Source organism: Aplidium turbinatum, chromosome 2 (genome assembly GCF_918807975.1).
Source record: "Aplidium turbinatum chromosome 2, kaAplTurb1.1, whole genome shotgun sequence".
Lineage (NCBI taxonomy): Eukaryota > Metazoa > Chordata > Ascidiacea > Aplousobranchia > Polyclinidae > Aplidium > Aplidium turbinatum.
The window spans coordinates 37,754,700-37,768,162 of record NC_137473.1 but is presented as its reverse complement, the minus strand read 5'-3'; the positions used below and the strand labels follow the sequence as shown (position 1 = coordinate 37,768,162).

At 37.3% G+C, this 13,463-nt stretch overlaps 1 protein-coding gene across 1 annotated transcript in view; it reads right to left on the bottom strand.

Moving 5' to 3' along the window:
• Positions 1–7,782, bottom strand: part of LOC145764916 (claudin-1-like) — a 32,494-nt gene extending 24,712 nt beyond the window's left edge. The window contains exon 1 of the mRNA XM_082576612.1: positions 7,546–7,782. Within this exon, the coding sequence (XP_082432738.1) occupies positions 7,546–7,765 (220 nt within the window). The 5' untranslated portion in view covers positions 7,766–7,782. The remainder of the gene's footprint in view (positions 1–7,545) is intronic.
• Between the last annotated feature and the right edge of the window lie 5,681 nt (positions 7,783–13,463).

Genomic DNA, 13,463 nt, shown 5'->3' with positions numbered 1-13,463 from the left:
TTTATGTGTTTATCTTTATAAACAAACAGTATCTCATTACATACACAGCAATAGTCCTGTGTTTAGTGTATTTCTGGATGCATCCAAAGCATTTGATAGAGTTAATCACAATATCTTATTTAACAAGTTAGTTTCACGGAATGTTCTTATGTGCTTTGTACGATTATTGAAGCATTGGTATAAAGAACAAATAATGAGAATAAAGTGGGGGAATCAAATTTCTGACCCCTTCCATGTCACCAACGGAGTAAGGCAGGGAGGGGTTTTAAGTCCTTACCTGTTTTCTTTGTATATAGATGACTTATCGACTGAATTGAATTCCCTAGATGTCGGATGTAATACTGGTTCATCTCACTTGAATCACTTAATGTTTGCAGATGACTTGTGTGTATTTAGTCCAAGTGCTAAAGGTACCCAAAAACTCATTGATGTGTGTGAATCCTATGCTTCTAGACATGACATTATTTTCAACTGTAACAAAACTGTTGGATTGGTCCATCAATGTCACAAATTTAAAGTTTTGACTTCTCCATGCATGCGGCTGTACAATACACAAATTAAATTTGTTGGACAAGTGAAATATTTAGGTATACTGATTGATGATACCATCAGTGATGACGCAGATATTAAAAGGCAAGTGCGATCTCTTTATGTCGCTGCCAATCAGCTTAGGTCCAAGTTTGGAAATTGCTCTACCGAAGTTAAAAATGTAATGTACCAATCATATTGTATGCCAATGTATGGTTCGCAACTATGGTGTAACTATAAAACTTCCACTTTAAATCGCATACGAGTTGCTTACAATGACTCGTACAGAATTATCCACAGTTTGTCGAGATGCGACAGTGCTAGAGTGTATCAGGTACAGAACGACGTGTTAACATTTGATGCTCTATTAAGAAAAAATTGCTATGCATTTGTAGAACGTTGCAAAAAATCAATTAATCCACTGTTGCGCAATGTTATGTCTTCTGATTACTACTTTAATTCTACATTTTATATTCACTACAACAGTATTTTGTACGTTGTTTGATGTAGCCTGCTTGATGTTGTGTTAGTCTGATATTTTGTGTGATGACTGTTAAAAATTTGAATTCTATGGACTTTGTGTCTGATTGCAAATAAATAATAATAATAATAATAGGCTACCGCAGTGCTGTTGAAGGCAAGAGAAAAAAATGTTAGTTTGATAAGTGGACAAGAGATGCGAGAGCGGCTACTTTATACGTGTGATGGCATCAGAGGCGCCGGAAGCGGGGGGGGGGGGGCAGGGGGGGCGGATGCCCTCCCTGCCCTCAATTTTTCTGCAGATGGAGGGGCAGGGGGGGCAATGGTGCCCTTTTAAAGTCATGTAAGCTACTGCACATTTTGCAATATAACAATTTCTGCTATTCGCCTTAAAACTTGTTGTTTTTTCGGCAGCCATCGTGGCCTACTAGGAGCTCCTTCTCGGCGGCCAAATCTGCCTGCTTGAAGGCCAAAATACAAAATATAAATAACGATAGCACAAGTAAATAGAATTTAACTTGCAACAATGCTAAAATGATCACTTAGCGTTGTTGAAGTCTGGGCCTGGGCGACGTCCTACAATAAAATTGTTGCACCACGCAATAACTGCTTTATCGGGATTGTAATCCAGTAGCCTACTGCGGGACCATCTAACGACACTCGTACGAGTGTTTCCAATCTGGCTGATTTTAAAGAAGTTCGTCACTCCTCTAGAATTTTTTTTAGCAGCGAAAAACAACGTTCGACATGTGTTGACGATGACGGCAAGGTAATAAAATTAGTATTTCAATGATGTGAAGGACATTACTAAAAGAAGCATAAATTTTGCAAAATATGACCAAAAAATATTTTCCCCTCGGATGTCAACTAACCTAGTTCTCCTTTTTAACAACGATTCAATTTCCGACAACATCGAATCGACATAAAAACGACAATATTGCCAACTGATGTAAATTAGCACATTGGATTAAGACTTTGTTTAAATAAACGTCGGGAATTACAAGCAAGACTTACAGCGCTGGTGATCGCGGATGGATATATTCCAGCAATAACAAATATTCCCGCACAATGCAACAGTGGCGATTATGACGCGCTGACCTAATTTTGTGCCACTCTTTGATACTACATATTTTCGACAGTTAATCCACGATCATTCTATTGCGAAATTAAATAATTGGCTAGAAGAAACTGGCGGCCAAACTCGGCCGAATGAGGAGGTAGCCCCGGCGGTCATTCAAGCACTACTTAGCAGCCATGGCCGCAGGCTGCTTTAAGGCTTGACAGTAGGTTAGGCTACATTATTATAACATAGGCTGTCATTTTTTAAAAATGCAAATCCGGGACGCATATTGAAAACTGCAAGTAATCTTGATGTAGGCCTAATACAAAATAATTTAATGCAACTAATTATTTAATATGGGAAAATTACCAATATATTTCTCCAACGAAAACATGGGAACTTAATATTTATGAGCACATGAATCAGGCCTAATAATATTTTTCTGTGCTAAGTACCTTTTTCGAAAGTAGGCTACAGTGTTAGATTTTATCTTTTCATAAAATTCGCTACATGTCAAATTAACATTAATTTTGCAAGTGAGGAGAGCTTTGACATTCTGTTCTAGCATTTGGCCTCTGTCATCAGACCACATATTGTTCATAAATGAAAAAATTCGTTCAACTGGTGCTGATGTCCCAGGCAAACAAAGCACAAACTCGACAAGGTTTTGAAAGTTTGGAATGGTTATGTTTTTGTTAAAAGTTCACTTTTGTTCAAGAGATGTCGTTGCATTTTGCCATGATTCTTTCCTCTCACTCTTAGACATGTACGCTATTTCTTTACCAAAAAGTCCTCATTGAAAAAGAAGTCGATGTTGATCATTTGCTTCTGAAACATTTTGTTGATATTTTCTGCAGACCCACTTAAGAAAGAATTGTTAAAATGACTAGCTCAAGAATTTTTTTTTACAAATCTCAAATTGAAAATTCCGGGACAAACTGGTTAACCGGGCGAGACAACGGGACAAGGCCTTAAAATCGAGACTATTCCGGCTAAACTGGGACGTATGACAAGCCTATAATAACATAGCATGATGCCCTTCTTTGCATACCGGACACTTGTAGGCTATCATTACTCAATACATAGTGAGCTGATCTTAAAACTTGAAAAAAAATCGGCCTTGTAGTAAACAAAAGTGCCCTTTTTTCGTAATCTTGCCCCCCCAGTCAAAAATCGTTCCGGCGCCCCTGGATGGCATAAAACTTTCTAACAATTTAGTCGAAGGAATTGGGTCAAACAAAATATTCGCGGCTAATCTAAATTACCCGGACGTTTTAAATTGTGCCATAATGGGCACGCAAATGAACGTTACAACTATTGCTAGAAAACGTTAAGCTTATAATCCTGATGAAACACTTTAACGTTTCAATATTCAACAACAACGTTTGATGACTGCAAAGTAGACCTCCCCAATCCCCGGACTTTCTTTTGTTTTCATCTATATTGTGACTTTTCTGCATGGGTTTTCAATGCTGATTGCAAAAATATGCATAAAATTTTTTTTCGATCAACGTCTGGGAAGTTATTCGCTGTTGCTTAGCAACAACTTTTCAAAAAAATTACAAAAATCCCCTTTAAAACCCCTTTACTTTTAACCTAGTGTGCTGATATCTGGATTATCTGAAAGCATTTCTTCTGCAGATAAATCAAAAAAAAAAAATTTTTTAAATTGGACAATCGGTACTAGAGTTATGACCGTTTAAGTACCCAGATTATGCAGTCACGCATGACTGATTTTTGTTAATTTATTGCCAAATGATACTAGAAAAATGGTGAAAGTTGCTTTCAAGGGGTTTTTGGGGGTAAGGAGTTCAAAAAATATATTAAAAAGTGTCTCAGAGTAACAGAAAAAAAGTTATTAAAAAATTGATACGAACAGTCATGCATGAACGATTTTGTCGCAGTCGCGTCATTCCTACAACAAGATGTATTCCTTGGCACCACAAACGTTAAATGCCTGGAGTCATATACAGTATAACGTGGAACCGATCATCTCAATGTAGCTAACATCTGGGTACCCATTGCACTTGATGTTAGAATACACGCTTCATTGCTCGGAAAGAGCTCTGATCAAGTGCAAGATGGTCACGGTCCACCACAATTTCAATAGCATCTCTCAACCAGCATAATGTAGTCTATGCATCTAAATCATGTGGCAAAAATGGATTAAGTCAGCTGAACTTAACGATAACCTTCTGTAATGCATTTCAGGTTTCACTATTGATCAGTTAGCATTTTTTACTTGTATTTTGTATGATTATATAACGTATTGTATACACTTCTACTGTCTAATATTCCATGTGTATTCATGTATCCATCATGGAGCTGAAGAAGAGTAAAATGAACAATGGTGGTTTGCTTGGTAATTTGCAGCCTTTAAAACATTTTAAGGAAGGATAATTTAGACCAACTACTGGAGATGTTCTTCAGAAATACATATATCATCTTCAATATCCTCGTAACCACCAGAGTGGGAAGCTTGCAGCTTGTGATACAGCAGTATGTCTAGTAAAAGTATGGCAGCCTGCTTGCATTCTACTGATGACAAAACAAAATATCCAAAACAAAATTATTGGTTTGGTTGATGAATACAAGAATTACAAACATGCCAAAAAGGAATCTGCTGCCTTAATTAAATTTCGAGAAACACTGACAACACGATTTATGATATCTGCTAAGAATGCCGAAAATCTTATTAACAAAAACAAAACATTGCTACCAGAAGATAAGGCAGAAGATATACAGTTTCTTAAATTACTTGAAACAAACCAACCAACCAACATCTCTTGGACCCCTTGATAGAAAGAGGTTGAAACGCTTCAAGAATTATGCATTGAAAAATCGAATAAAGGTAATAAAGTATGATGTATGTTTGTTCCCAGTATGCTTAACAGCCCAATGATTTTTAAAGTAACATACCTATTAATTTTTGATACAGATGCATAAACAAGACATTTTTTACAGATCAATGCAGATTCTCACTGCAGATTCGAGTTAATTTACTGGGAAGATGACGAGGAGAGTAAATTAAGTCCTGAGGTAGATGGCTGAGAATCTGCATTTATCTGTAAAAAACGTCTTGTTTATGCATCCGCATCAAAAATTAATAGGTATGTTATTTTAAAAATCATTGGGCTGTTAAGAATACTGGGAACAAACATATATCATACTTTATTGCCTTCATTTGATTCTCCAATACATAATTCTTGAAGCGTTTCAACCTCTTTCTATCAAGGGGTCCAAAAGATGCTGGTTGGTTTGTTTCAAGTAATTTAAGAAACTGTATATCTTATGCCTTATCTTCTGGTAGCAATGTTTTGATTTTGTTAATAAGATTTTCGGCATTCTTAGCAGATATCATAAATCGTGTTGTCAGTGTTTCTCGAAATTTAATTAAGGCAGCAGATTCCTTTTTGGCATGTTTGTATTTCTTGTATTCATCAACCAAACGAATAATTTTATTTTGGATATTTTGTTTTGTCATCAGTAGAATGCAAGCAGGCTGCCATACTTTTGCTAGACATACTGCTGTATCCCAAGCTGCGACCTTCCCACTCTGATGGTTACGAGGATTTAATTGAAGATGATATATGTATTTCTGAAGAACATCTCCAGTAGTTGGTCTAAACTGTCCTTCCTTAAAATGATTTAAAGGCTGAAAATTACCAAGCAAACCACCATGGTTCATTTTACTCTTCTTCAGCTCCATGATAGATACATGAATACACATGGAATATTAGACAGTAGAAGTGTATACAATACGTTATATAATCATACAAAATACAAGTAAAAAATGCTAACTGATCAATAGTGAAACCTGAAATGCATTACAGAAGGTTATCGTTAAGTTCAGCTGACTTAATCCATTTTTGCCACATGATTTAGATGCATAGACTACATTATGCTGGTTGAGAGATGCTATTGAAATTGTGGTGGACCGTGACCATCTTGCACTTGATCAGAGCTCTTTCCGAGCAATGAAGCGTGTATTCTAACATCAAGTGCAATGGGTACCCAGATGTTAGCTACATTGAGATGATCGGTTCCACGTTATACTGTATATGACTCCAGGCAGTGGCGGCTCGTCCATAGAAACTGCAAAACTGCAGCACCCCCTGCACATTGCAGTATTTTATTTTTTTTATTAATTTCACGTTTTTTCTCGTGTTCTCTATAGATCCTACCGACTAGAAGTTTCATAATTTCTGGGTTTTAAAAAATATGATGATTTTTTAAGTTTTGTATTTGGCAGCTCTGAACTGCAAGCCCTGCAGTTGCGATCTTATAAAAGAAGAACAAAGAGAAATTGTGACGTCATATTTTGGCTCAGGTTGCTTCAAATCCCACAATTTCGAACTGCAAATTTTGCAGTTGCTGGTCACGTGGTCAGGCTAGCTACTGTTGCAAATACTGTTGTTTTCAAGCACGATATTAGGTGGCTGCGACTGATGCTGTTACATGGTTAGACTAATGTGCTTTGCTTTCTCCACAAAAAAATAAAGCTTAGACTAGGTTTTCATTAGTGTTGTTAAATTAAATTTAAGAAAAGCTCTACCAATAAATTTTGTGGTCACTAAACCTGGTTGATTTTTTATAAATTAAATGTAACCTAGGTTCATTGTTAACTTACGATAATAAGTTAAGGCCAAAGGTCACATGCTAAAAGAGCCTATTTAACTTGATGAACATCAGGAAATTAATTGCTCAAATAGCCTCAGAATTCATGAAATACCACTAAAATAAGGTAAAATTTATGGGGGTCATGTCCCTAGACCCCTTGGCATCGCGCCTTTGGCGCTCGCTTATTCACGTATAGGCTACCTCCGGTTGCAGCACCCCTTGCTATAAATACCACGAGCCGCCACTGACTCCAGGCATTTAACGTTTGTGGTGCCAAGGAATACATCTTGTTGTAGGAATGACGCGACTGCGACAAAATCGTTCATGCATGACTGTTCGTATCAATTTTTTAATAACTTTTTTTCTGTTGCTCTGAGACACTTTTTAATATATTTTTTGAACTCCTTACCCCCAAAAACCCCTTGAAAGCAACTTTCACCATTTTTCTAGTATCATTTGGCAATAAATTAACAAAAATCAGTCATGCGTGACTGCATAATCTGGGTACTTAAACGGTCATAACTCTGGTACCGATTGTCCAATTTTAATAATTTTTTTTTTTTTAATTTATCAGCAGAAGAAATGGTTTCAGATAATCCAGACATCAGCACACTGGGTTAAAAGTAAAGGGGTTTTAAAGGGGATTTTTGTAATTTTTTTGAAAAGTTGTTGCTAAGCAACAGCGAATAACTTCCCAGACGTTGATCGAAAAAAAATTTTATGCATATTTTTGAAATCAGCATTGAAAACCCATGCAGAAAAGTCACAATATAGATGAAAACAAAAGAAAGTCCGGGGATTGGGGAGGTCTACTGCAAAGTTATAATGAAGTAACACAAATAAAAACGAAACGTTACCGGGAATTTCAAACATGGCTGTCATGTCTTTCTCACATTGGAATTGGCCAGTTGTATATTGTAGGCAGCTGCTCCATATCCCTCGAAATCCCCAGATTGAATTGAGGAGCGATGAACTGGAACCAGCGCTGGTCACGGCCCACTGATTCCAAAAACACGTCACCGTTACTGTGACACTGGACAAGAAGCCAAACACAAAAGCACTGATTTGCATGTACATTGTAGCACTGAATTGTTTTGATTTTTTAATTAGTTAAAAGATATTCTGAAAAAACACAAACGTGTTAATGTGAGATTTTTTGATCGTTTTTGCAAGAAAACACATTAACAATAATAAAACTTTTGAAAAAGTTTGAGAATTTTTGATTGGCGAAATAATGCAGAATCGGACTGGGTTGGACGAATGATGACGATCAGTGACTTACGAAAAGAGCACCATTGGGCCATGTACCCTCTCCAAATTTTTTAAATGATTATATTTTAAACTAACAATTTGCCTGGTTTCTGCATAGCAGCAATCACAAAACTCCAAAACCTTATAAAAAACATAATAAAAGCTAATATCGTGACCCGGTCATCTTCCATGGCCTAGTACAGTGGTTCTTAACCAGGGTTCGATCGAACCCCTGGGGTTCGACGAAGCTGTTTCAGGGGTTCGGCGCGAACGCCCGAATTTTAGAAAACATTTTTGAACCACACTGAAGTACGATGGCTATCGAAGGGGAAGTAATGAATCGCGTTTTTGCTTTGCGCACAGAATTATTGGAGTTCTTGAACAGTCACAACCATCGGCATTCAAAATACTTTGAGGGCAAGTTTTATCCTTACTTTGGTTTATTTGGCTGACATCTTTGGTGCTTTCAATCAGCTGAATTACCAAATGCAAGGAAGTGGTAAAAATGTAACAGACGCTGAAGAGCAAATGAGTGCTTTTCAGAGGAAATTGCAATTGTGGTGGCAGCGATTTGAAAATAACAACTTTGCTAACTTTCCACGTCTGGATGAGGTAGTAGCCTAAGCAGTTTCGATACAGCAATTAATGGCGAAGTTGCAGAAGTTCAGAGGCTTTAAGCCAGTATTTACTGAGCATTTATTGAAGTTGCAAAATTCATTTTAAAACTACTTTCCTAAACAAACGCAATATCAAGAATGGATACGTCACCCATTTGCTGATGATACTAGCCTACAACAGCAGCTATAAACAATCCACACTTGGATGACATTATCGAGCTTCAAGAAAGCGAGGTGCAAAAAAACAAACTTCAATGACTTCAACACAACAAATTTTCAAACGATTTGGTGCCAACAAATGGAAAGTTATCCTCTTATTACAAAAGTTGCCATTGAAGTTCTCATGCCATTCGCAACCACTTATTTATGCGAGCATGCGTTTTCTATTCTGGTGGATATTAAAGCAAAAAAATGAAACCGACTTGCAGTAGAAAATGGCATGAGAATTGCTGTTTCCGAGACAAAGCCTCGAATCTCAGTATTGGTTTCATAGAAACAACAACATAAGTCTCATTGATACAGTAATGTATTACTATTAAATATGGTAGATTTTTGTTTTTGTAAGTAAACAAAAATTTGGGGTTCAACGAAAGCTCGCAGATTAGCGTAAGAGTTCGACAGGTTAGTAAAAGTTAAGAACCACTGGCCAGTGTTGTACGCGTCATTGAAATAATTTGACGGCGTCAGTGTCAGCGCAAATTGCCTAAAAACTTTACGGCGTAAAGGACTGCGTAAGCTCTTAAAGAAATTGACGGCGTCAGCGTCAGCGCTAATTTCTAGCGCTATTTTTGCCAGCGTCTCATAAAACGGAAATATTTCAACCAAGTTCAGGCTAACAATAGCAATAGATAAAGAGCAGGTATTATTTTTTGAGACTGTATTGTAATTAGCTGCTCAGCCTATATAATTAGTTATTTCCTTGCAGAAAAACAAGCATTTCAAAACGTTTGTCTGACAATCTGCTGCGTTTGGGACGCATATTCAGAGGCGCCGGAGCGATTTTTGACTGGAGGGGCAGGAATATGAAAAAAGGGCACTTTTGTTGCTGAAAGGCTAATTTTTATTAAGTTTTAAGATAAGATATAGCGATAGTGCTCATCTATCAGCTCATTATCGAGTAATGATACAAACGTCCGCTATACAAAGAACAATGGCACGGAAGGGCATCATGCTATTTTATAATGATGTAATATAACTTACTGTGATGGAGAATTTTGTGTCGTGAATATTATTTTGAGGCAAAAATAGAACATTATAATTTGGCTAAAAGCGAATAGCATAAATTGTTATATTGCAAAGTGTGCAGTAGCTTACATGACCTTAAAAGGGCACCATTGCCCCCTCTTCCTTCCCCATCCACAGAAATTTGAGGGCAGGGGGGCATCCGCTCCCCCTGCTCCCCCCCGTTTCCGGCACCCCTGCGCATATTGTCCTTTCCAAGTGAAAACATGCGTTCCACAGCAGCGCTGGTTGGTATTGGTGTGTTGTATTTCAAAAACAAGTTGAAAACGTTTAGTCGGAAAGGTATCACTGTTCCAAGCGTGCTGTGATAGTTTAGCATGTATAAATATTTTAACGAGGTCCACTGCACCAACATCGCTCTTTTCAGGGGCATAGAGCTCTTGAAATAAAGTATATTCATTATTCAACGTCCGCGATGCCATTCATGGATTTTTCGCTTTCAGTCTCTGATCCCTCGTTCTCAATACATGGGTGATCACCATTTGGCAAACTTCTTCCGCTTGTATTCCAGAGAGCCATTCCAACCAACGCAAAAACTAGTAATTCGGATGAGTCGCGCTGGCCAGAATACATTGTGAAACTCTTATTGTGAAACGAGATTTTCCATGAAAACAAAAAATGACGCTTAGCGCTTGACGCTTAAAATCGGCAAAATAGTTGACGGCGCTATCACTTCCGTCAACTGAAAAATAAATTGACGGCGCTAGCCTCAGCGTCAACAAAAAGTTGACACCGTCAACGTACAACACTGCCACTGGCCTAGTATATCCAACCCATTTATGCAAAGCTTTTTGTCCAGAATGGAAAAGAATGCATTGAATGAGGTACAACATTATTTTGTCTTCTCATCACAGATCATAAGTAGGCCTATAGCCTACAAATCGCAAGACACTGTTAGAGTTTTAAACAACTTTTTGTGATCAATTTAAATAAATCATCTTGATGTCGTGAAGAAAAACAAGTAAGATTTTGTGAAACAATTGAAAGGTTTGGTCACATGCTACTAACTATCAATTTTTGATTCGTGATGAAATATCTTGCAACGTATATTGATGTAAACATCAGTTAAACATTTACAAAAATTTCCAATAAACAAAAGAAAATAGCTAGGTTTTGACTTTTCACTGTGCAAAAATTCTGTCATCTCTGAGCTGCACTGACAACAAAAATAGATGCGGTAATCAAAAAATTGATAAAGCTTAATTTGACCAAGCTTTGCACCCACACCTTGGGCAAAGCATCTCTGGATTTGTCCATTTGACTGCATCGCAATGGTCTGGTGCGCAGTGCTTGTAACCACTTCAATTAACCCTCCAGTGAAATGATTGGATGCTTGCGTCCAACCCCATAGATTCGAGTTAGGGTTTCCAATTTCCCGGTTTTGAAAGAGTTCCGGAAAACCCGGAAAATTTTAACCCAATCCTGGGATACCGGGAAAAAAAACGGGATTCTTAAGGACAGAATTTTGAGTTGGCTACTTGCTTGGAACGTCCATTTTTAAGGTAGGAAATTGAGTTTTGAGGTTTGAAATTGAATTGAGGAAACTCTCGATCAGGTAGAAATTATAAAATCCCTTTTGGAGATCATCATTAAGATGGTGCTGAGAAATAAACGTAGTTTCTTTCAATCTGCGTTCTGTCTTTAATCTAGCAGTGAATCATGTGAAGACTAGGCATGGCCTGCACAATAAATACAATGTGGCAACTGGCAACTGGGCTACACCACGAAAGCTGCTTCTGTTTGCTTGGTCTTTATCTATAGTAACTTCCAGTAATCTCATATCTTGCTTTATCATGTGCTTAAACCCGGCCTCTATCATTAAACACTGTGCTGGACTGTGTGAGTCTGTTGAATAATAAGTGCTTGAAATCTCAAAAAAGCTATCACCTTTTTGTTCGCTGTGAACCAGCTGGATTTGGTTGTTCTTATCCTGGCTTTTTGCTTAAAACAGAACCGGGAACTTTTACTCGAAAAAAACGCAAAACTGGAAATCAAAAAACCACTACACTCTGGGAATTCTCGAAACAGGGATCCCGGTTTTTAAACCCTAATAGGAGTTAAATGTTCGACCTCTCGAAACCTAACCCACTTATCAATTCTCCCAATTTATTAACTTTGCCAATAGATGGTCTTGATAAACGAGGTTTGCTGGAATAATTTATCTAACCACGCACTTTACTTAAAACGTTATATGCAATCTCAAAAGTCATGTTGCAATTATTGTCGAGACACACCTTTATATATTAGCTGGGATCCAATTGCTTAAACGGACCCAGCAGCGAAACATCTAAGTAAAATTTTAAATTTATCTGAGAGATGTATACCAATTCCTCAGTCATACCACTGCATTTTGGTGCAAGGAGTCTTGCAAAACTTTTTAGCACTGGTAGCCTACTCGTAATAAACGCTACATATCAAAATACTATGCGAACTCGTAGTGGTTGCAAAATTGCAATTGTCAAACGACTGCTTCTCAAAACTCACCTGGATTTATTCGACCAGCTTAATATAGAATTTTTTGTTGATTCAAAGAAAAGCATTCCCTATAAATAGGCTACGGTACCTAACGAGATTATTGCCGTCAAAGTTGTCAAATTCATGAATAAGCATGATCACTAGCGTTGCAAAATTCCTGGGAATTTTCAGAGCCGAAACTTTCCATGGCAATTTTGGGAATTAACGGGAATTTTCTTAAACTTTCAAAACAATCTTAATTTGATGTTGAAACAGGAAAATAATGGTCTCATACTGTTTAGATTAAAATTACTATATAGGCTCTAACTAAAATAGGCTGCTCAAAAACATACAAACACATGGTTTAATTTAATAACTCCAAAAATGAATCATCACCAATCTGTTTTTTTACAAAGAAAAACAATACTGAGTCCGTTACAAAGTCGTTGTTCTAGTAGCTGCCGGTTCCCATCTCCTCCTGTTTGGCTTCTTCAGATGATGTACTAATGACTGTGCTGGCAGCGTCATCGACTTCAAAGTCAACTTCAATGAGTTGACTTGTGTTCACAGGGCTAAAATAATGCCAAATTTGACTGAGTTAGTTTTTCCACCCTTTAATTTGCGAGCTTACTGCGGACCTTGGTATGAGTGTTCCCAAATATGATCAATATTTTTTTAAATATTGAAAAAGTATTCATAATTATTCATAAGCCTCATTCTTAATTAACAACAAATTAGTGTTTATAATTAAAGAAAATAAGTGCTTAAGATGGGTTTGTAATATTTTTTCTGGTTGATGAAATAGTGTTTCAAGCATAATAAATGTCAAAGTTGAAAATTCCCAAAATTCCGGGTCCTTCAAAATTTCCGGAAAGTTTCCAAAATTCCCGGAAACTTTCCACCCCTTTACAACCCTAACAATCACGATGTAAAATGACGTCATACTTTCCTTGTGCAATTGATTGAGCTTCTCGTTGCTTACTTTACAATGTAGATTTTAACGACCTGTTTTAGCCTGATGCCGCGAGTTCGCTGTTGTAATAGCAAATTGCACTAGCTTTCGGAACACAGTTCCCTAATCATGTGCTATAACGAATGGTGTTGAAGTCAGTGATTCGTTCTTTTAAGCGGCTCTTATTTATAGTTTACTTGGCTGGCAACTTACCAAGAGAGGTGCACCCTTCAAACCTTAGAGATTCTACGATCATGAA